Source organism: Notolepis coatsorum (assembly GCF_963971535.1).
Source record: "Notolepis coatsorum genome assembly, chromosome: 6".
NCBI classification, from domain to species: domain Eukaryota; kingdom Metazoa; phylum Chordata; class Actinopteri; order Aulopiformes; family Paralepididae; genus Notolepis; species Notolepis coatsorum.
This window is the reverse complement of record NC_140170.1, coordinates 69,058,826-69,083,071: the sequence shown is the minus strand read 5'-3', so window position 1 is coordinate 69,083,071 and position 24,246 is coordinate 69,058,826. Positions and strand designations below refer to the sequence as shown.

Below are 24,246 nucleotides of genomic sequence, written 5' to 3'. Positions count from 1 at the left end.
ATAAATATAGACCGTGTGTGTATATATTATGTACATACCCAGTCAGGACCATAACTATTTGGATACAGTTGTCATAGTTTTGGCTCTGTACACCACCACAATGGACAATCAAGATTTGCTTTATGTGCGTTCAGCTTTAATTTGAGGCTATTTACATCCAAATCAGGTGGTGAGCATTGTGGTGGTGTTGTGTCAATGTCCAAATATTTACGCACCTGACTATATGTATATATTTATATTAGTGCTGTCAATAGATTAAAAAAAAGTAACTAATTAATCTCACAATTTTCTCTAATTAATCTAGAACGAAGAAGCTTGTAACAGATATTTACTTGAGTAAAATCATGGACTTAATGTAGAATCAACACAAACTTGTATGAACTACCAGTAATATAAATCATATTAACAACAGAAATGTGTTCCATCTTCATGTCCGATGATTTTCAAAAAGGTGCATGAGTCAATGCAAAAAAAGAACAAGCAAAGATACTGCTGAAAGTTCAGAACGTTGAAAATGTTTCACTCCATAGATTAATCTAGATTAAAAAAAATTAACGCTTTAAATCATTTAAATTAATCTCAAGTTAAAGCATTAACTTTGACAGCCCTAATTTATATATAAATAAAATATAGACCTATATTATAATTGATGAAATTCAACAAACCAAATATCTGTAACCACTTTGAATTTCCATTTTCGTTTACACATTTTTTGTTTACAAATGCATTGTTTTTGTATCGTGTGGTTAGTACTTGAGGTTTCCTCTTCACTTCCTTAACATTTCCGTTTGTGTCATAGTGCTTCGTACGTTAGACGTTAGCCACGTGCAGTTTTACCTCACTGCAGGTATCGCTGGCGAGCTTCCTCTGGCTAGGACAAGAGTCTTGAAAGATAATCAAAGTGTGTGGATATATTCACGTGAATATATGATTAACTTATAGTTGCGTGCTTTTTTATTTATCGATCTGAATGTATGTATTTATTAACACAATGCTGTATTTATACTGATGCTACCTGCCCTGCTGACAAATGTATATTTTGGAATTGCACTGAAACTGCATTGGTAGTTTGAAACTTGATTTGTTTTCTTGTTTTTTTTTATGCTTGTTGAATTAATAAACCTTTTTCCCAAAATATCAGTTGCATGTCTTTTTGTAGAATGATCTGTAGGGGAAGCCGTGGGGGACATTCTGGGGAAAGCTATGTGCACATTCCAGTGTTGTAGGCGAGTCACTAAATCTCGAGTCCCAGTGTTCAAGTCTGAGTCACCAAAGAAGAGCCAGAGTCGAGTCCTCCAAGTCATCAAGGTTGAGTCCACTCCACAGATGTCTGTTGAAGTTTGAGGTTGTCCCGGTCTTCTCTTCAATAGTTTGTTTACATATCGAACATCTAGCAGTGCTCTTGCTGGAAATTGATGTAACATCTGGGCAGAATGGTTGAAAGGGGGATGTTGAGATGATCAAAGGGGATGCTAGTTTATTTTTATTTATTCATCATAGTTTTAATATCAGGACAACAACTTGACTGGAACCAGAGGGGAGCCTACATGCAGTGAAGCACAATCAAAATCTTAAATCCCACTTAAAAAACGGAAAGTGTAACTTTTTTAGCAAAGAAATGTTTACTTTTAGTCGTTCTATTTTAGTATGTTTAATTTATACACACGATTATATTGGGTCCCAACTCCCATTGTTAGAAGCCTTCATTTGGCACACAACACTGTCGAGACTAATCGACCCAACAATCTGAGCCAAATAAAAATGCTGAAAATGTCATAGATAGCCATGATAAACGGAAGATGATCATAATTGAAAGGGCCGTTATGGAACATGGACGTCAGATAGGGGGCCGTTATGGACCATGGACGTCAGATAGGGGGCCGTTATGGACCATGGACGTCAGATAGGGGGCCGTTATGGAACATGGACGTCAGATAGGGGGGTGTTATGGACCATGGACGTCAGATAGGGGGCCGTTATGGACCATGGACGTCAGATAGGGGGCCGTTATGGACCATGGACGTCAGATAGGGGGCCGTTATGGACCATGGACGTCAGATAGGGGCCGTTATGGACCATGGACGTCAGATAGGGGGCCGTTATGGAACATGGACGTCAGATAGGGGGCCGTTATGGAACATGGACGTCAGATAGGGGGGTGTTATGGACCATGGACGTCAGATAGGGGGCCGTTATGGACCATGGACGTCAGATAGGGGGCCGTTATGGACCATGGACGTCAGATAGGGGGGCCGTTATGTACCATGGACGCCAGATAGGGGGCCGTTATGGAACATGGACGTCAGATAGTGGGGCGTTATGGAACATGGACGTCAGATAGTGGGGTGTTATGGACCATGGACGTCAGATAGTGGGCCGTTATGGAACATGGATGTCAGATAGGGGGCGTTATGGAACATGGACGTCAGATAGGGGGGCGTTATGGAACATGGACGTCAGATAGGGGGGGGCGTTATGGAACATGGACGTCAGATAGGGGGCCGTTATGGAACATGGACGTCAGATAGGGGGGGCGTTATGGAACATGGACGTCAGATAGGGGCCGTTATGGAACATGGATGTCAGATAGGGGGCCGTTATGGAACATGGACGTCAGATAGGGGGGGCATTATGGAACATGGACCTCGAATAGGGGGCCGTTATGGACCATGGACGTCAGATAGGGGGCCGTTATGGACCATGGACGTCAGATAGGGGGCCGTTATGGACCATGGACGTCAGATAGGGGGCCGTTATGGAACATGGACGTCAGATAGGGGGGTGTTATGGACCATGGACGTCAGATAGGGGGCCGTTATGGACCATGGACGTCAGATAGGGGGCCGTTATGGACCATGGACGTCAGATAGGGGGCCGTTATGGACCATGGACGTCAGATAGTGGGGTGTTATGGACCATGGACGTCAGATAGGGGGGCCGTTATGGACCATGGACGTCAGATAGGGGGCCGTTATGGACCATGGACGTCAGATAGGGGGCCGTTATGGACCATGGACGTCAGATAGGGGGCCGTTATGGACCATGGACGTCAGATAGGGGGCCGTTATGGACCATGGACGTCAGATAGGGGGGCCGTTATGGAACATGGACGTCAGATAGTGGGGTGTTATGGACCATGGACGTCAGATAGGGGGCCGTTATGGAACATGGACGTCAGATAGGGGGGGCGTTATGGAACATGGACGTCAGATAGGGGGCCGTTATGGAACATGGACGTCAGATAGGGGCCGTTATGGAACATGGATGTCAGATAGGGGGCCGTTATGGAACATGGATGTCAGATAGGGGGCTGTTATGGAACATGGACGTCAGATAGGGGGCCGTTATGGAACATGGACGTCAGATAGGGGGGGCATTATGGAACATGGACCTCGGATAGGGGGCCGTTATGGAACATTGACCTCAGATAGGGGGCCGTTATGGAACATGGACCTCAGATAGTGGGGTGTTATGGAACATGGACGTCAGATAGTGGGGCATTATGGAACATGGACCTCAGATAGGGGGCCGTTATGGAACATGGACCTCAGATAGGGGGCCGTTATGGAACATGGACCTCAGATAGGGGGCCGTTATGGAACATGGACCTCAGATAGGGGGCCGTTATGGAACATGGACGTCAGATAGGGTGGCGTTGACACAGAACAGGTTGAGAACCACTAATCTACTGTATTATCACACATCACACAACCACTTATCCCTGTCGTGATGAAAACAAACACGGATCCATCATCAGAAGAAGCCTTGTGTTGTTGCCAGTTCCTCGAAATTGACAATTTAGCTGATGCACAATGTCACACTGTAGGAGTATGACCATGTATGACTGGAGACTCTGTTCTATCTCTCCCTCTCCCTCTCTCTCTCCCTATCCCTCTCTCTCTCTCTTTATCTATCTATCTCTTTTTCTCTATATATATCTCTCCCTCTTTCTCTCTCTCACTCCCCCCCTCTCTATATCCCTCTCTATCCCCCCCTCTCTCTTTATCTCCCCCCTATCTATCTATCTCTCCCTCTCTCTCTCTCTCCCTCCCTCCCTCCCTCCCTCTCTCTCTCTCTCTCTCTCTCTCTCTCCTTGTCCAGGGGGTAGTGTAGGAGGGAGGCAAAGGTTTAACAGTGAAAGAGGGAGGAGAGGACGTGGAGCTCACCGGCCCTTTGATCTGGTCAGGAGGGATGACCTGGTGACCTGGAAGAGTAGGAGGAACAAAACTCTGAGGTCAGGGGTCAGTGGAAGATCCTGGGACTGGTGATTTATTAAACATCCTGTAAAGCAAAATGTGGTTGGATGGTTGCCTTGTGCAGTCTATGGTTACGTGTGGTTTATCATCTTTGATCGCCGTGTTGGTTTTAGCACGGGTGTGGTTTTCTGTGGTTTGCACTTATAACACTAAATGCATTAAGTACTTTTAATCATCTGTCTCTCCCTCTCCTACGCTGCGCCCCACAATAGATGATGACTGCAAAAACCGGCTTCATTAATTTTTCAGAAAGTGACCCCAACCCATAATTTAGCAGCAGCAGCAGCAATAACAACAACAACAACAGCTGATCAAAGCAGATGCTGTATTTGTCTTGGTTGGAATAACAAAACCATAAATCAACCGCGCCGGGCTGGAACTTCGAAGTAACGGTCTAATAAGAGCTTTAAATCTCATTACCATGCTTTACTCCCGCCTGCAGCTAAATAAAAGAGTGTGTGTGTGTGTGTGTGTGTGTGTGTGTGTGTGTGTGTGTGTGTGTGTGTGTGTGTGTGTGTGTGTGTGTGTCTCTTGACTAGCGATTAAACGTTTAGGATAAAGGAGGCGGCTAATCCTCATGCTAATGATGTCACAAAGCACCACGACTGCTGCCAACACGCTCTCTCGCCTGTGTGTGTACAAAACACAGAACTCAGACGCAGTTTAGTAAATACTGTGTCTGATGGCTGTTCATCCTTTGAGGAGAGGGAGGGAGGGAGGGAGGGAGGGAGAGAGGGAGGGAGGGAGAGAGAGAGGGAGGGAGGGAGGGAGGGAGAGAGGGAGGGAGGGAGAGCGAGAGGGAGGGAGGGAGAGAGGGAGGGAGGGAGAGCGAGAGGAGAGAGGGAGGGAGGGAGAGCGAGAGGAGAGAGGGAGGGAGGGAGAGCGAGAGGAGAAAGAGAGGGAGGGAGGGGGGAGAGGGGATGGAGAGAGAGAGGGGATGGAGAGAGGGAGAGCGCAAGAGAGGTGATGGAGAGAGGGAGAGAAAGATGGAGGGAGGGGAGAGCGCAAGAGAGGTGATGGAGAGAGGGAGAGAAAGATGGAGGGAGAGAGAGATAGAGAGAGAGAGGGAGGGGGGGAGAGAGGGAGGGAGGGAGAGCGAGAGGGGAGAGAGGAGGAAGAGAGGGAGGGAGAGATGGAGAGAGAGGGAGAGAGCAAGAGAGAGGGGATGGAGAGAGGGAGAGCGCAAGAGAGGTGATGGAGAGAGGGAGAGAGATGGAGGGAGAGAGAGATAGAGAGAGAGAGGGAGGGAGGGGGGAGAGAGGGGGGAGGGAGAGCGAGGAGAGTGAGGAGGAAGAGAGAGAGGGAGGGAGGGAGGGAGGAGAGACGGAGGGAGCAAGAGAGAGGGGATGGACCGAGGGAGGAGAGAGGGAGAGAGCAAGAGAGGTGATGGAGAGAGGGAGAGAGAGATAGGGAGATATGGAGGGAGAGAGAGAGAGTAGTCAGTAGAGTGGAAGTAATGACACTGCAGTAAATACCCTCTGGCAGCGCCCATGTCTCAGTGACAGACAGCGCTCTGTGTGTGTGTGTGTGTGTGTGTGTGTGTGTGTGTGTACACTCAAGGTTAATTGTTTGCCATTAATATCACTTATCTAAATAGCTTTACTGGCAGCAGCAAAGCAGCCTCTACTTCAGCATGGATGATTTAAATCCCAGAGAAGCCTGGAGATACAGCTTTGAGGTGGATTGAGGGATGTGTGTGTGTGTGTGTGTGTGTGTGTGTGTGTGTGTGTGTGTGTGTGTGTGTGTGTGTGTGTGTGTGTGTGTGTGTGTGTGTGTGTGTGTGTGTGTGTGTGTGTGTGTGTGTGGTTTCTAATCAGAATGGATAGGGGTCATATTTATCCCTTGAACAACATTCCACTTCAAAACACTATCAACCATAACGCCTATATTTTACACGGACAGTATAGTTTATAAGATAAGATATTCCTTTATTGATCCCCATGGGGAAATTCAGGCGTCATAGCAGGGGGGAGGGGAGGTACAGGTATGAGCAGGGTAATAGTAGGAGACATAAATATAGGCAATAAAACTATAGTAAAGATAAAAATAAGCAATGTAAACAATATAATTCACTCTGAATATAAGAATATGAGCAAGTAAGCAGTGTAATCAAAGGTACGAAGCTGTTCTAATGGGCATCCATCACCTCACTTCACATATTTCATTTCAACCTTTATTTAAAATCGTAAGCTTCTGAGGTTTCCCTCATTTACAGAAACGACGATTGTACAAAATGTAAACAGTAGGCTATTACATAATACAAGCAATATTCACAGAAAATTAAACACCAGAGTAAAAATAAAAAACTTTTAAAATAATTTTTAAAGATCAGCTAAAACAGTTACAGGTAGTCACACAATGGTCTGAAATCATACGTTTTAAACATACCAAGGGAAGGGAGAACCTCCAATTTCAGAGAGAGTTGAAGGACATTCCATGAGTTAGAGGCATCAAAAAGCTGACTTCCCTAGATCAGAAGAAACTTGAGGGACCCTAAGAACCTCATTTGATCGAGTTGAATAGGTTCCAATATTCCAATATATCAGTGAAGAGATATAAACAGGTTGTTTACCAATAAGGGCTTTAAAAATAAATAAATACCAGTGTTTGTTGCGCCTTTCTGTAAGAGAAGGCCAACCCACCCTATCATACAGGACACAATGGTGAGTATCATATCTGTCACCAAGAGATGACTGATATGCAGAATCCAGAGGTTTAATAGTTGATGCTGCAATCCAAGTACACGGTTTTGGATTACCCCCAACACCCTTGTGGAATCACTGCTCCGCCCCGGAGCTTCAAGAAGCACTCGTGCATCATGTCACCCCGACCCAGAGGGACACAGGCTTCTTCCAGCCACTCCTGTAGTTAGATGGGGAGGTGGTGGTGGTGGAGGATGGAGCTGTTGTCTGGCGTCCTGTAATGACAGTGTGGCGAAGCGCAGCGACGTCTTGCCTTGTATCATCGTATCATCGTAAAACACTCAAGTCGTGTTTTAGGAGGGGTGCATTTTTGTGGCAAATTTGATTTGTAGCGCTCGGGAAGAGACAAAACCTTTTTATTTTTGTTAATGATCTAGAGTTTATGTGGTAATCCCTGTTTCTGTAATGATTTATGGTTCACCGTCACAGCAGCATGTGTTGTGTCTTCGAAGCTCCTGCGGTGCGAGACACACATGCGTGACAAATAAATCCACTCAAATCAATCTTATAAGCGACAAGACGACCAGCGACAGGTGGGCCGGTCAGCGCGCTCCATTCAGAGTCTCCTCTTATAGGCCCCATGAAATAGAAATAGATGTTTATGTTCTTTTATCACATATGACTTGCACTGATACACATTTATACGCCAGTATCTGTCCTAATAATGACAAAAAAGTTGTTTTGTCTGTATTCTTAATAGTATTTTAGAGTTTCCTGGGAAATGTAAATTTTCAACATGTTGAAAAATGTTGATGAGTCATCTTGCACTCCAATGAAATGCTTTCTAGAATGACATTTACAGCACATTGTAACTGAGCTAGCACTCTGCCTCTTCAACTAAATGTTCAATGTTAGCTTGCTAGCTAACGTTACTAATGTTGCGTAACGTTGCTAACCTATGTTGCTAACATTAGCTTGCTAGCTAATGGGTTGACCGTAATGCACATTCAGCACTATTGGTTACTGTAAATGCCAATCTATGAAAAGTCCCTCCCTAGCTTCCTTTTTTCACAGGAAATACATAAATATGTGGAATCAAATAGCATTCTGCATTCGGGACTTTAAGGAATGACATTTTCAACTCAGTGACCTCTCTGTGTGAGCTGTACGGTGTACTGAATGTCCGTTATTTGTACTCTTGTATTTTGATACTACAGTACTTTACTGTTTGTACTTAGAGGAACAGTTATTCTACATGTAATGATGATTCTGATCCTGAAAAAGACTTAAAGGAACACGCCAACATTATGGGAAATGCGCTTACCGTCTTCTCCAGAGTCAGACAAGAAGATAGATATCAATTCCCCCTCTGTGCATAGCCTAGTGTAGCATCCTGAATATTCTTCTATTATTCAGAAGTGCTGACTTAACCTGTTACTTCCCCTGTGTGCACAAAGACATGATAACCAGTGTTTCTCTTTGATATCTCGCACGGACTAATAATGCGAGGTTCTCTTCTTCCCTCCGGCTTCGATATGGATCATTAACGTGACATTAAATCATCTTTCTTCCTGCCTTGAGTGTCCCATTGTGGGACCAGTTTGCGGTCGCCAGCAGGGGGCGGTGGTGGCAGGAGGAGCGGAGGAGGAAGGAGCGAGCGAGTGAGAAGCTGGTTACCTGGAGGGCGGAACAGGAGGAAGTTCTCTTTGACAGTGAACTCGAACGTGAACGGACGTGTGCTCTCGAAGAGCCCCGTTGAAGAGCAACGGGAGAGAACGAGTAACTCTGCTATAACACGGGTTATCCTAGAAGTACAAGCGATAGAGAAGTGTGTGAACAGTGAAACGGAAAGAAGAACAAACTTCAGTAGATAACACGGGTTATCCTAGAAGTTGAAGCGGTATATTAGCTTGCTGCTAACGGCTATAGTGACTCTGAGTGTACCACTAGGCGAGTGTCACTGAAGACAGGTGGTGCACATAGCCACGTTGCGTTAGCTGTATAGGCGACAGCAGGAGGGTCCACCAAGACCCACAGTTTAGCTGTGTTTAAGGTAGCCCACAGATTAGCGCGCGCCAGCTCAGCCAGCAGCCCCGCAGTGGACGTCTCGTCGATGCAGCCGAGGACACCTCTCCTTCCAGCAGAGGCCGCCACAACACAGCACGCTCCTCCAGCTCTGCCACTGCCCCTGCTGTTTTTTTTTTTTTTATCCACTTTTTCTCCCATTTTCTATGTTTTCTCCCATCCCAATTTCGTATCATCCAATTCAACCCTCCCCTGTCATGAACGCTGTTTCTTGCCTCCCACAAGCCGGCTGCAATGTGGACTAAGTCATACATAGCACAAGTCCCCTCCGGTACTTGAGGTAACAGCAGTCGCATTTTTTCACCTGCGCAGCTCGATCTCTCAGTGGCGAGGAGTAACGAGTGGGAGGCTCACGCTGCCCCCGACACTTCCTGATTCTACTGCGCAGGCGCACCAACCGACCTGTAGGAGACGCGGTCCACAACGCCCAATCCCCACCCTTCAGTTTCCCCTCCCCGTAATACGGCCAATGTGTATTACTGCGGACGACCAGCTAAACTGAAAACAATGTGGAGAGCTGGATTCGAACACGCGAACCCAGCGTCTCCACATTGGTGGCGAGTGCCTTGCCCACTACACCACCTAGCCGCCCCTTGCCCCTGCTGTTGTTATGGTTTGTAACCGACCTCAAACGCAACGGCACAGACAGGAAGTTCAGAGTTAGCCAAATGCTAGGGCGTATTTATTTACAGAGTCAAAAGAAGGATAAAGTACAATAATCAAACAAACGGGGAGACTGCCTTCGGCGGAGTCATCTGCCGCTCTGCAGAATCCTCCTGGTGATAGTGGTGGGGAATTGGCATGTGACGTTGTAGCGGCTCTGCAGATACTCCCAGCTTTCACTCAAGGTGGAAAACGGAGAGAGAGAGAGAGATATCAGAAACAGTCCAACGAAACACAGAGGCAGTGTGGTTCCCTCCTCCCTAGCTGGGTCCAGAACCAATTGACAGTGACAGTCCTCAGTGTTCCCCACAACACACAATTTAGCCGAGTTAGTGCAACAAAACGAAGTCTTCAGTATCTCTTCTAAGACACACAATCAGAATAATCCAGAGGGGTTTTGGTTCCACTCACCCAAGCGCAACGCGTAAAGCGGGCAAAACGAGGCGCAGCTCCAAACGGGGAACAAGGTTCTCCACAGCGGTTCTCCACAGAAAGGTCCTGGAGAGAAAGTAGACCAGGAACAGCAACGGGGAAAAGCAGGCAAATGCAGTTGTATTCCAGAACGACCCGACAACCAGAGGGAGCTCCACAAATCATGTAAAACCCAGATTCGGCTCAAACAAGGGACTAAACACGTTTCGCAATTATGCCACATCAATGTGGAACGCCCTGCCTAAAGCTGTAAAGGAATGTGAATCACTACCCACCTTCAAAAACACTCTCAAAAAACACCTACGTGAGACTGCAATTCGAAACTGGCCCCTACAAATGTCCTAACCTAGTTGTACAGTAAATGACCAAGTAAGGCTTTGTCAACATTCCAATGTACAGTGTAAAATGTGTGTGTGTCCCCTACCCAACCCCCCCCACCTCCAATGTACAGCCCTCACCCAACCCACCCAACCCCACCCCACCAACCTCCTCCAATGTACAGTTTCTACGCCAAATGTATATACACTCCTTTTCTGGACACTTTTGTATCACAAACAGTACTGTATTTGCAAATCTGATATGTCATAAATGTATAGATGTAGCAGTACTGTCTATCTGTATGTCATGTATGTCATATATGTTATGATGAATTGAAAATGGGGGACCCTGGTGGAAACAAGACGAAAGTCTTTCTCTGGTCTGCATCCCCTTAACAATTGTATGTATTGAGATGTACTGTACTGTACCCATTCTGCAATCTGTTAATAAACTTTTCAATCAATCAATCAATCAACGATAGAAGGAAGGTCCTGGTATATAAAGCCCTCTGGGGCGCTAATCACAAACTATGACAGCTGCGTGATGAAAGTGGCAATCGTTCAAAAAGCGTGTGGCGGGGAATGCACCAATCAGCACCATACTTCAGGAGAGCGTGTGGCGGGGAACCAACCAAACCTCACAGCTGTCTACCCCAGCCCGATGGCTGTTATCGCGGGATCGCCCGACGGCCATCTTGTCACCCGGACAAGGGGTGGTGAGAGTGGACCCGCCATCTCGGTTAAGTACAGTGGTACTCCGTGTGCCAAAACAATATCTATTCGAAACAAACACTAGCAGCAGCGTCTAGTGGAACCCCAACCATTTTAAGCCGGCTTTAGCTAGGATCTTTTATTTGGTAACGTGGGCCCACATGTAATTTCTTTTTGAGTGTAATAATTGTGTGACGTTATTGAATTTCCTATTGAACTCCTTAATATGTACCTGTGTCTTCCCCACCGCAAAGCGGGGCAGTAGAATTAATGTAATGAGCACAAGGTGCCTATTTTGGGAATAACGTTCCCCTGTATTGTCGAGTGAGAGCACCCGGTGCCTAGTGTGATCCTATTGCATATTAACCACATTAAGATATAACCCAGTATCTGATACTTGACCAGGCCTTATATAAAGGAGACGTAGATGGGAGCACGGTGTGTGTGTCTGTTACTGAGCCCTTGTTTTAACCTTTGTTGCCCGGGTAATAATATTACTATTATCATTACTGTTTAACCCTTCTCCACCATATTCGTATTCCTTGGTTAAAGGTCTCTGCAGGTCGTTAAGGAAGGGTACTGCTTTGGGGAGCGCGAAATCATTAGTCAGCTAACAGTCACCAGGTGTGGGAGGGCTAACAGAGGTACTGGGGGAAGTGAGAGTGTGTGGGGAGCTACTGCTGACCGCCCTGGAGGGCGAGGAGGACCAGAGTACCACCCCCCAGGTTAGTAAATCCTGGGCCCCATCCGCTCCTGCTGCCCGACCTCCAGTTCGACGTTCCGGGCCCAAAGACGGGGGTTCAGCTAGATTAAACTCTACTGCATCCCGCTACCAGGTGGCCGTGTACAACCACTCCCATAAGTAAGGGATAATGTATAGCTACGAGGTCATTGTCGCAAAATAATTGACCGACACGGAGTTTAAAATACCGAGCCGCCTCGGCGAGGTGTTTTAAACGTCAGTGAAGGTCAATTATTTTGCGACAATGATCGAGTATAGTTATACATTATCCCGCTTATTACATGGCTAACTTACTAACAATATACCTAATTCATTTTACATCGACTCGCAACACTGGTTCTGGCTCCGCTCGTTGCTCCGCCCTGTCATCGCTGGCAGCTTCCCCGGCAGCCGGCAGTGTCTGATTGCACTGATGTCAGTGGGCTTGATTGCGAACAGCTGCGCACAGCGGTCGTTATTGTTCCACAGCGGTCATTATTGTTCCACAGCGGTCATTATTGTCTGATAACGGACCTCTGATGCGCGCTATTGACCAATCACAAGCAAGCATTTCGGCGAATGTGAAAACCATGTAATAAAGTAGGGATAATCCACCCTGCTACACTAGCTTAGCACAAATTAATGGAAGCGTACAGTATATGGACCAGCTAGCCTAGCTGCTGGCCAAAGCCACCTCTCCCAGAGTTTTAAGCTAGGCTAGATGATCCGGATCCGTTCTCCAGAGAGCGTGACTCTGGAGAAGACGGTAAGCACATTCCCCATAATGTTGGCTCGTTCCTTTAATGCTTTTATGAACATTGCCAAGTTGAAGCGATTCATGACTTCTGTACATGTGTGTGTGTGCTGTGTTCATACCCTTCATGTCCTCTCAAAACCCACATACACACGAGGTCGAGGACCAGACATGGTTTAAAATGATCTGTGGGTTGATCTGAGTGCCGTGCCGTGCCTGTGTCTGTCTGTGTCTGTCCTGTCTGTCTGTTCTGTCTGTCCTGTCTGTGTCTGTCCTGTCTGTGTCTGTCCTGTCTGTGTCTGTCTGTCCTGTCTGTGTCTGTCCTGTCTGTGTCTGTTCTGTCTGTCCTGTCCTGTCTGTGTCTGTCCTGTCTGTGTCTGTTCTGTCTGTCCTGTCTGTGTCTGTCCTGTCTGTGTCTGTCCTGTCTGTGTCTGTTCTGTCTGTCCTGTCTGTGTCTGTCCTGTCTGTGTCTGTCCTGTCTGTGTCTCTCTGTCTGTCCTGTCCTGTCTGTGTCTGTCCTGTCTGTGTCTGTTCTGTCTGTCCTGTCTGTGTCTGTCCTGTCTGTGTCTGTCCTGTCTGTGTCTCTCTGTCTGTCCTGTCTGTGTCTGTCCTGTCTGTGTCTGTCCTGTCTGTCCTGTCTGTCATGTCTGTCCTGTCTGTCCTGTCTGTCCTGTCTGTGTCTGTCTGTCTGTGTCTGTCTGTGTCCAACGAAACACAGAGGCAGTGTGGTTCCCTCCTCCCTAGCTGGGTCCAGAACCAATTGACAGTGACAGTCCTCAGTGTTCCCCACAACACACAATTTAGCCGAGTTAGTGCAACAAAACGAAGTCTTCAGTGTCTCTTCTAAGACACACAATCAGAATAATCCAGAGGGGTTTTGGTTCCACTCACCCAAGCGCAACGCGTAAAGCGGGCAAAACGAGGCGCAGCTCCAAACGGGGAACAAGGTTCTCCACAGCGGTTCTCCACAGAAAGGTCCTGGAGAGAAAGTAGACCAGGAACAGCAACGGGGAAAAGCAGGCAAATGCAGTTGTATTCCAGAACGACCCGACAACGATAGAAGGAAGGTCCTGGTATATAAAGCCCTCTGGGGCGCTAATCACAAACTATGACAGCTGCGTGATGAAAGTGGCAATCGTTCAAAAAGCGTGTGGCGGGGAATGCACCAATCAGCACCATACCTCAGGAGAGCGTGTGGCGGGGAACCAACCAAACCTCACAGCTGTCTACCCCAGCCCGATGGCTGTTATCGCGGGATCGCCCGACGGCCATCTTGTCACCCGGACAAGGGGTGGTGAGAGTGGACCCGCCATCTCGGTTAAGTACAGTGGTACTCCGTGTGCCAAAACAATATCTATTCGAAACAAACACTAGCAGCAGCGTCTAGTGGAACCCCAACCATTTTAAGCCGGCTTTAGCTAGGATCTTTTATTTGGTAACGTGGGCCCACATGTAATTTCTTTTTGAGTGTAATAATTGTGTGACGTTATTGAATTTCCTATTGAACTCCTTAATATGTACCTGTGTCTTCCCCACCGCAAAGCGGGGCAGTAGAATTAATGTAATGAGCACAAGGTGCCTATTTTGGGAATAACGTTCCCCTGTATTGTCGAGTGAGAGCACCCGGTGCCTAGTGTGATCCTATTGCATATTAACCACATTAAGATATAACCCAGTATCTGATACTTGACCAGGCCTTATATAAAGGAGACGTAGATGGGAGCACGGTGTGTGTGTCTGTTACTGAGCCCTTGTTTTAACCTTTGTTGCCCGGGTAATAATATTACTATTATCATTACTGTTTAACCCTTCTCCACCATATTCGTATTCCTTGGTTAAAGGTCTCTGCAGGTCGTTAAGGAAGGGTACTGCTTTGGGGAGCGCGAAATCATTAGTCAGCTAACAGTCACCAGGTGTGGGAGGGCTAACAGAGGTACTGGGGGAAGTGAGAGTGTGTGGGGAGCTACTGCTGACCGCCCTGGAGGGCGAGGAGGACCAGAGTACCACCCCCCAGGTTAGTAAATCCTGGGCCCCATCCGCTCCTGCTGCCCGACCTCCAGTTCGACGTTCCGGGCCCAAAGACGGGGGTTCAGCTAGATTAAACTCTACTGCATCCCGCTACCAGGTGGCCGTGTACAACCACTCCCATAAGTAAGGGATAATGTATAGCTACGAGGTCATTGTCGCAAAATAATTGACCGACACGGAGTTTAAAATACCGAGCCGCCTCGGCGAGGTGTTTTAAACGTCAGTGAAGGTCAATTATTTTGCGACAATGATCGAGTATAGTTATACATTATCCCGCTTATTACATGGCTAACTTACTAACAATATACCTAATTCATTTTACATCGACTCGCAACACTGGTTCTGGCTCCGCTCGTTGCTCCGCCCTGTCATCGCTGGCAGCTTCCCCGGCAGCCGGCAGTGTCTGATTGCACTGATGTCAGTGGGCTTGATTGCGAACAGCTGCGCACAGCGGTCGTTATTGTTCCACAGCGGTCATTATTGTTCCACAGCGGTCATTATTGTCTGATAACGGACCTCTGATGCGCGCTATTGACCAATCACAAGCAAGCATTTCGGCGAATGTGAAAACCATGTAATAAAGTAGGGATAATCCACCCTGCTACACTAGCTTAGCACAAATTAATGGAAGCGTACAGTATATGGACCAGCTAGCCTAGCTGCTGGCCAAAGCCACCTCTCCCAGAGTTTTAAGCTAGGCTAGATGATCCGGATCCGTTCTCCAGAGAGCGTGACTCTGGAGAAGACGGTAAGCACATTCCCCATAATGTTGGCTCGTTCCTTTAATGCTTTTATGAACATTGCCAAGTTGAAGCGATTCATGACTTCTGTACATGTGTGTGTGTGCTGTGTTCATACCCTTCATGTCCTCTCAAAACCCACATACACACGAGGTCGAGGACCAGACATGGTTTAAAATGATCTGTGGGTTGATCTGAGTGCCGTGCCGTGCCTGTGTCTGTCTGTGTCTGTCCTGTCTGTCTGTTCTGTCTGTCCTGTCTGTGTCTGTCCTGTCTGTGTCTGTCCTGTCTGTGTCTGTCTGTCCTGTCTGTGTCTGTCCTGTCTGTGTCTGTTCTGTCTGTCCTGTCCTGTCTGTGTCTGTCCTGTCTGTGTCTGTCCTGTCTGTGTCTGTCCTGTCTGTGTCTGTTCTGTCTGTCCTGTCTGTGTCTGTCCTGTCTGTGTCTGTCCTGTCTGTGTCTCTCTGTCTGTCCTGTCCTGTCTGTGTCTGTCCTGTCTGTGTCTGTTCTGTCTGTCCTGTCTGTGTCTGTCCTGTCTGTGTCTGTCCTGTCTGTCCTGTCCTGTCTGTGTCTGTCCTGTCTGTGTCTGTCCTGTCTGTGTCTGTCCTGTCTGTCCTGTCTGTCATGTCTGTCCTGTCTGTCCTGTCTGTCCTGTCTGTGTCTGTCTGTCTGTGTCTTCCCTGTCTGTGTCTGTTCTGTCTGTCCTGTCTGTGTCTGTTATGTCTGTGTCTGTCCTGTCTGTGTCTTCCCTGTCTGTGTCTGTTCTGTCTGTCCTGTCTGTGTCTGTTATGTCTGTGTCTGTCCTGTCTGTGTCTGTCTGTGTCTGTCTGTGTCTGTTCTGTCTGTGTCTTCCCTGTCTGTGTCTGTCCTGTCTGTCCTGTCTGTGTCTGTCCTGTCTGTGTCTGTGTCTGTCCTGTCTGTCCTGTCTGTGTCTGTCCTGTCTGTGTCTGTCCTGTCTGTGTCTGTCCTGTCTGTGTACTGGGGGAGAGAGTAGGTGGTGAGAGGAAATCTCAGCAACAAATAGTTCTGCATGTCCTGTCCTCACATGCTTTTAAAGACAGCATCTCCGTCCAACTTTCAAATCACGCCCCGGTGCAACATTACCTTCATTACACGACTTACGCAACAACCGATTCCTCTAATGAATTCATGATATACGGGACCACCTGGATTGTCTTTCCTTTTCTTGGCAGGTTCACCTCCCTCTTTGTATTTCTTCTTTATCGAGACGGTTGGGACGCAGAGAGAGGGAGTCACTAAGCTCCGGCTTTACGAGGTCATAAAATGTTTGTGCGAGCCATTACACCCAAAATTTGGTTTTTAGCACTGGAATGTAAACCTAATTTGTGTGTAAGAGCTCACGAAAACATTTTACGGCCTCGTAAAGTCGGAGACCGATTTATTGTCTTCGTGGAGAAGCCCTGGATTCCCTCCGTTCAAAGTGACGTCGCCGATCGGAGGCTCCACCCACTGAATCCCAGGGCACAGCGAGAACATAATGTGCATTCTTCATAATTAATAGGTGGCGTTGCCCTTTAAAAGTGTCCAAACTCCAACGCATCTCAATAGCTTTAGAGTGTGTAGAGTTTTCCAAGTTTTGTTTTATTCGTCACGTATAAAGTACATGTACATTACAGTGAAATGCTTGGTTCTGTATGAGCCCCCTGAGAATGTGCTTCATATACAGTAAAAAAGAAAAAAGTCCAAACACTATACAAAATATACAATTTACAACCTAAAGTACAGAATGCAAACCATGAGGTACAAAATGCAAACCTTTTAAAATGTAAATGCAAAAATGAGGTATGGATGTAGTGCAAATCCTTTGTAATAAATAGATACAAATATAGTGTAGTGTTAAAAAGTGTGGTAGAGAGAAGTGCGTGTTCACAAATACCGACTGAAGCGTCCCGGGGCACAGCGAGAACATATGTGCATTCTTAATAATTAATGGGCGGCATTCCCCTTTAAAGGTGTCCGAACTCCAACTCATCTCAATAACTCTCTTCCTCACTTACTTTTACATTTAGTCATTTAGCTGAACACTTTCATCCAAAGCGACTTACCGGTTCTGTACAACAAGTCAGCAGGAAGGGTACAACTCTTTCAGCTGAGTAACAATGTTCATCAAACAGTGTTGAAACTGAGCGGTCAGGTGGCGTAGCGGAGATTGCGCTCGTCACCAATGCAAGAGGCTGTGGCCTCGACTCCCGGAGTCAGCATTGCTTGAGGCTTGGGCTGATCGCTATACTAACCCGTTTGGCTGGGTTAGGGGGAGGGCAAGTCATGGGTGGTAATCTGGCGTTGTGGACAGCGATGCCTACAGGTCAGGTCTCTGTGCTTGCTCAGCGGAGGCAGGACTTGAGGAAGGCAGCGTGGCCTCCCACGCGTTACGCTTCACCAATGAGAGTCCTCGCTGCCAGGTGAAAAAAGAGTCACTGGCTGTCGCCGTGCGTGTCGGAGGAAGCGTGCGGATGACTTCAGGGTTCCCTTGTACCGACCAGTAGGAGAACATGCGCACAACAACCAGGTAGGGGAGGGGGGGAATTGGCACAACGACTAAATTGGGACATGGAGAAAACAGAGAAAAATCGGAGAAAGAGAGGATTAAAAAAATAAATAAAAACAGTGTTGAAACTTGGGTGCTGCAGTGTTGAGTGCATAGTAGCAGACATATTAATATAGGCAAGACTTAGAGATTCCTTGACTTGTTTAAAGAAGACTTGTCCGGCCCATGGGGACATTAACTTGTGATTTGGGGCTTTACAACATCTTTTGATTTTATTTAATTTTACAGTGTGGTGAGCATTTGTGATCCGGGTGAAATCAAAACTCCAATCTTAAATGGATGAATGGTGAACGGTGCGTTTCAAAAATGTTGTTCCCCACATTCAACCGTTGGCTCACGGAGGTGACCATGCAAGGCGGCACGGTGGTGTAGTGGTTAACACTGTCGCCTCACAGCAAGAAGGTCCAGGGTTCGATTCCCACTTGGGGACCAGGTTTCCATGATAATAATAATAATATAATAATAATGCAGGACCTGTTGCAGAGGTCTTTATTCGGCATGCAACGACACTCAATGTTTTTTAGCGGTACACACAGCGGTTAGTTTTTAGCACACACACCGAAACACACACGCATGCATTGTCTCTTTAGAATCGCCGATGCGATTAGTCTCTGCAATTAACCCATCCCGTCGTCCTTCCCCCCCAAGGGCAGCCGGGAGCAGACAGGCGTCAACGTGAGCCGCACCAGGGGACCAATCCAAGTGCTCCTGTCCGTCTTCGTCAAGGACGCCACAGCGTTAGCGATCTGTTGTTGTGCATGTTTTTCCATTGGGTTTATCTTATCGGGGGGGGGAAACCCTTGCGAGCACGGGGAGAACATGCAAACTCCACACAGAAAGGCCTGGGAGATACCCCACCTGGGTACCTGGCATCATGGAAACCTGGTCCCCAAGCGGGAATCGAACCCTGGACCTTCTTGCTGTGAGGCGACAGTGTTAACCACTACACCACCGTGATGCCAGTTACCCAGGTGGGGTATGTCCCAGGCCTTTCTGTGTGGAGTTTGCATGTCCCCGTGCTCGCAAGGGTTTCCCCCTCGATAAGATAAACCCAATGGAAAAACATGCACAACAACAGATTGCTAACGCTGTGGTGTCCTTGACGAAGACTGACAGGAGCAGTTGGATTAGTCCCCGGGGCGCGGCTCACGTTGACGCCCTATCTTCTCCCGGCTGCCCATGGGGGGAAGGACGACGGGATGGGTCAAGCGCAGAGACTCAATCGCATCGGCGACTGAGGAAAGACAATGCATGTGTGTGTGTGTGTATCCCGGTGTGTGTGTGCCGCTCCAATTGCATGTCCAGTTCGTTGCATGCCGAATAAAGACCCCCCTAAAGAGGTCCTGCATTATAAAAAAAAAATTTGCCAACCTGCTCATCGGGAGCAGTTAGGGGCTAAGTGTCTTGCACTTCCACACGCTGCTCAGCAGGAGCGGGAATCGAACCGGGAACCTTCCGACTACCAGACGACCGCTCTACCTCCCGAGCCACTCAATCGCTTTGGCTAGAAGCTGCTATATAAACGCACCATTTACCATTCTGTCTCTGTGAAGCGCTTTGTAACTTTAATTAGAAAGGTGCAATACAAATACACGTTTATAATCATAATAATAGTCATTCTTATTATTATTCTGATTATTAATAATAATCCTAATCATAGTAATTGATTGTTAGGCGTGATTAAAAAGAGGGCAGCTCACACCAGAGGCTGACTGAGTCAGACAGGTAAACCTCCCGGCTGGTGGGAGACGTGACAGACCGGTCGGGGGCTAATCGCCAGGTGTTGTCATGTCCTCTGTGTTTACAGCCTGCTGGTGGATCACGTCTGAGCGTGCGGGCAGGTGTGTGGAACACGGTAGCCAGGCAGGTGGGCGGGCGGGCAGGCAGGCAGAGGGGCAGGTGTGTGGAGCACAGTAGCCAGGCAGGCGGGCAGGCAGGCAGGGGGGCAGGTGCGGCTCTGAGGACCGAGTGCTCCACATAAACGGCTGTCAGGTGGTACCAGGTGACTCATACAGGTCAGGTGAGGTGGGACTCGCATTTGGGAACGGCTGATACAGTGGGGCTGTATTGTGTATGTAGGCCACCTCAGCAGTCCTGGGACAGCAGGTCCTCGATAGCGCAGCTGATACAGTGGGGCTGTATTGTGTATGTAGGCCGCCGCAGTAGTCCTGGGACAGTGGGTCCTCGATGTGTTTATGTTTAGTTTAAAGTTTAGTTTATGTTTAGTTCATAGTTTATAGTTCATTTATAGTTTATAGTTCATTTATAGCTTATTTAGTTTATATTTATAATTATAGTTTATAGTTATAGTTTGTATAGATAGAATATATGTCTAGTGTATTATGTCTAGTTTATAGTTCATTTATAGCTTATTTAGTTTATAGTTATAGTTGATATTTATAGTTATAGCTTATAGTTATAGTTTCTATAGATAGAATATACATTGTGTATTATGTCTAGTTTATAGTTTATTTATAGCTTGTTTAGTTTTTAGTTTATATTTATAGTGTTTATAGTTATAGTTTGTATAGATAGAATTGAGGAGGGCGGTTGAGGAGCCGGGAAAAACCAGCATCTCACATTTTTCTGAATGTATGTACATTTAAAAAAGCTGTGACAATAAAAAATAATCTGAATCTGAATCTGATAGTGTAGCACGCCGGTGTGTCGTCTATAGTGAGTTCAGGTGTGCCTTGAGATTTTGCTTGAATGAAAAACATACAGCCTATAATTGAATCAACTTTCAGCTGAATAAATCAATATGACCGAGCTTGTTTTATGTGCATTAGGTATGGCAGCCATCTCATTGTCGATGCTCCTTTTTATGTGATATGATTTAATGCCTGATGTAACTTTACTCAATGGTTGTTGAGTTTTGCATGTTTGTGTTTCCCCGAAGGGCACACAGTGTGGCACCGTACAAAAGAGGTGAGAAACAGGTTTAGGATAAATAAATAAACCTGCCTCTTTTGATTATCTGCCAGCATGTAGACTCTCTCACCCCTCGTCAGATAAACCTGCCTCTTTTGATTATCTGCCAGCATGTAGACTCTCTCACCCCTCGTCAGATAAACCTGCTTCTCTTGATTATCTGCCATCATGTAGACTCTCTGACCCCTCGTCAGATAAACCTGCCTCTTTTGATTATCTGCCATCATGTAGACTCTCTGACCCCTCGTCAGATAAACCTGCCTCTCTTGATTATCTGCCATCATGTAGACTCTCTGACCCCTCGTCAGATAAACCTGCCTCTCTTGATTATCTGCCAGCATGTAGACTCTCTCACCCCTCGTCAGATAAACCTGCCTCTCTTGATTATCTGCCAGCATGTAGACTCTCTCACCTCTCGTCAGATAAACCTGCTTCTCTTGATTATCTGCCAGCATGTAGACTCTCTCACCTCTCGTCAGACCGACGGCTTCTCAGTTACAGTGGGTGACAATATTGTCACAAGGAAAGATGAAATTACCTACCTGGGTTCCATCCTAGAGGCAAATCTTTCCTGTGACAAAATGGCATCCAATGTAATAAAAAAAGTCAACCAACGAACTCGATTCTTGTACCGGATCTCCTCTCTGGTAAACAAGAATACCCTGAATACTCTGGCAGGAGCACTCATTCAAGGGTACTACGACTATGCTTGCACCTCATGGTACCAAAGCACCTCAAAGGCGCTAAAAACAAAATTACAAACATCTCAAAACAAACTGGTCAGACTACTGCTTGACCTTACTCCTAGAACCCACCTCACCCCTGCCCACTTTGACAACCTAGGATGGCTTAGAGTAGACGACAGAGTACAGCAACTTGCAATGGGCCTGGTCTACAAGATACACTACACGACCAAGGTACCCATGTACATGTCAAAATACTTCCCAAAGGTCAGTGAATACCACGATCACAACACCAGAGGGAGCTCCACAAATCATGTTAAACCCAGATTCGGCTCAAACAAGGGACTAAACACGTTTCGCAATTATGCCACATCAATGTGGAACGCCCTACCCAAAGCTGTAAAGGAATGTGAATCACTACCCACTTTCAAAACCACTCTCAAAGAACACCTACGGGAGACTGCAATTCGAAACTGGCCCCTGTAAATGTACAGTAAATTACCTAGTATGGTTTTGTCAATATTCCAATGTACAGTTTTGCTTGTACAGTTGTACAGTGTCCCCCCCCCCCCCCACCCAACCCCTCCTACCACCCCCCCCGCGAGGGAGAGAGTGAAAGAAAGAAAGAAAGAAAGAGAGAGGGAGGGAGGGAGAGAGGGGGCCTTATCAATAACGGCCTGTCTTTTTTCTCTCTCTCTCTCTCTCTCTCTCTCTCTCTCTCTCTCTCTCTCTCTCTCTCTCTCTCTCTCTCTCTCTCTCTCTCTAACTCTCTCTCTCTCTCTCCCACCCACCCCCCCCCCTCTCTCTCTCTCTCTCTCTCTCTCTCTCTCTCTCTCTCTCTCTCGCTCTCGCTCTCGCTCTCGCTCTCGCTCTCGCTCTCGCTCTCGCTCTCGCTCTCTCTCTCTCTCTCTCTCTCTCTCTCTCTCTCTCTCTCTCTCTCTCTCTCTCTCTCTCTCTCTCTCTCTATCTCTCTCTGTCTACCAGTCGCAGACTGTGTGGACTCACTGTCACTCAAAGTGCTTATGGGCGGAGCCAGGCCATAACAGCCTGAAATCTTGAGGCTGAAAAATGATGGTTTTGATTAGAATTATAAAACAATAAAAAATTTTGAAAAACACCTTACAGATGTCTTCAATAGACTCACAGGAATTGTGTAAAGTTGCCCAAATAGTGCTAGGAATAGCAATGCATGTCCCCTTTAAGGTTAGAGTTTGTCTTAGAGCATGGCGATAGAACGCCAGCCCTGATTCCAAACTCTAACCTTAACCAACTTTGAAAGAGTCGCCTAAGCTTAACCAGTGACAAACTAGGCGTTAGGTAGTTTGCTGCTGGTCGAGGCTGAAATGGGCGCGTCACGCGATTGGGCGCACATGTCACATGACCAGAAACGTCAGTGGCCAATCAGATTAGCAAAACGCATGAACCGGTTGCGTGAACACTTAAGGTAACTAACTTGCGTTCAGCGTTTCTCTGATTGGCCACGACGCCCACGTGACCGCGCGCTAGCACGCCCCCTTATCCACGCCTGCCGCTCTGTGTGTTGCAGCGCGTGGCAGAGCGGCAGAGGTCCCTGTGTGTTCTCGCCTTCCTCAATTTATACGCATGGAAGTATTGACTACGCCGTAACGAATCATTAAAAAAATATACCGTTAACTGGAATATGTTGTGCCTTTACACATATGTTGGATTAGGTAATTGGTTTGTCATGACAAACAAATAAAAAAAATCGCGATTTACCCGGTGGCTACAACAACACACAGTGACTGTAGTGACATGCATTCGGGACCTCCATGTTTTGGGGGTATTCATCAGACAAATCGGATCCGGGATTCGACTCCCATCAGTCGGGCAAGAACTGCAGGTTTTCAGCCTCTCTCCTCTCTCCTGGAGCTTAAGGGGGAGCTTAGTATTCCTGCCTCTGAGGAGGTGGCTACAACAACACACAGTGACTACATGCAGTCACTGTGTGTTGTTGTAGCCACCGGGTAAATCGCGATTTTTTTATTTGTTTGTCATGACAAACCAATTACATAATCCAACATATGTGTAAAGGCACAACATATTCCAGTTAACGGTATATTTTTTTAATGATTCGTTACGGCGTAGTCAATACTTCCATGCGTATAAATTGAGGAAGGCGAGAACACACGGGGACCTCTGCCGCTCTGCCGCACGCTGCAACACACAGAGCGGCAGGCGTGGATAAGGGGGCGTGCTAGCGCGCGGTCACGTGGGCGTCGTGGCCAATCAGAGAAACGCTGAAGGAAACGCTGAACGCAAGTTAGTTACCTTAAGTGTTCACACGAACCGGTTGCCTTTCGAATAGACGCGTCCCCTCCGGTACACGAGGAGGCAGCCGTCACATCTTTTCACCTGTACAGCGCGATCTCTCAGTGGCGAGGAGTAACGCGTGGGAGGCTCACGCTGCCCCCGTTGCTTCCTGATTCTGCTGTACAGGCGCACCAACCGACCTGTAGGAGTTGCTGTCCACAACGTCCGATCCCCACCCACCAGCTTCCCACCCCCTAATACTGCCAATTGTGTTAGTATGAACGACCAGCCAAGCCGGAAGCAACACCGAGAGCTGGGCTCGAACCCAGCGTCTCCTGCGTTAGTGGCGAGCGCCTTGCCCACTGCGCCACTTAGCCGCGCTAGGTTCTAATTGTTCGGTTAGTCTTTCTAAATGTATAATAACCACACCAGTATACCTTCGGGCA

At 47.2% G+C, this 24,246-nt stretch overlaps 1 protein-coding gene across 1 annotated transcript in view; it reads right to left on the bottom strand.

Annotated features, from left to right (window-relative positions):
• Positions 1–19,734: 19,734 nt before the first annotated feature.
• The window catches only part of tfeb (transcription factor EB), a gene marked incomplete at both ends in the record, with an annotated part of 46,178 nt that continues 41,666 nt past the window's right edge, over positions 19,735–24,246 (bottom strand). The window contains 1 exon segment of the mRNA XM_084315612.1: positions 19,735–19,872. Within this exon segment, the coding sequence (XP_084171738.1) occupies positions 19,735–19,872 (138 nt within the window).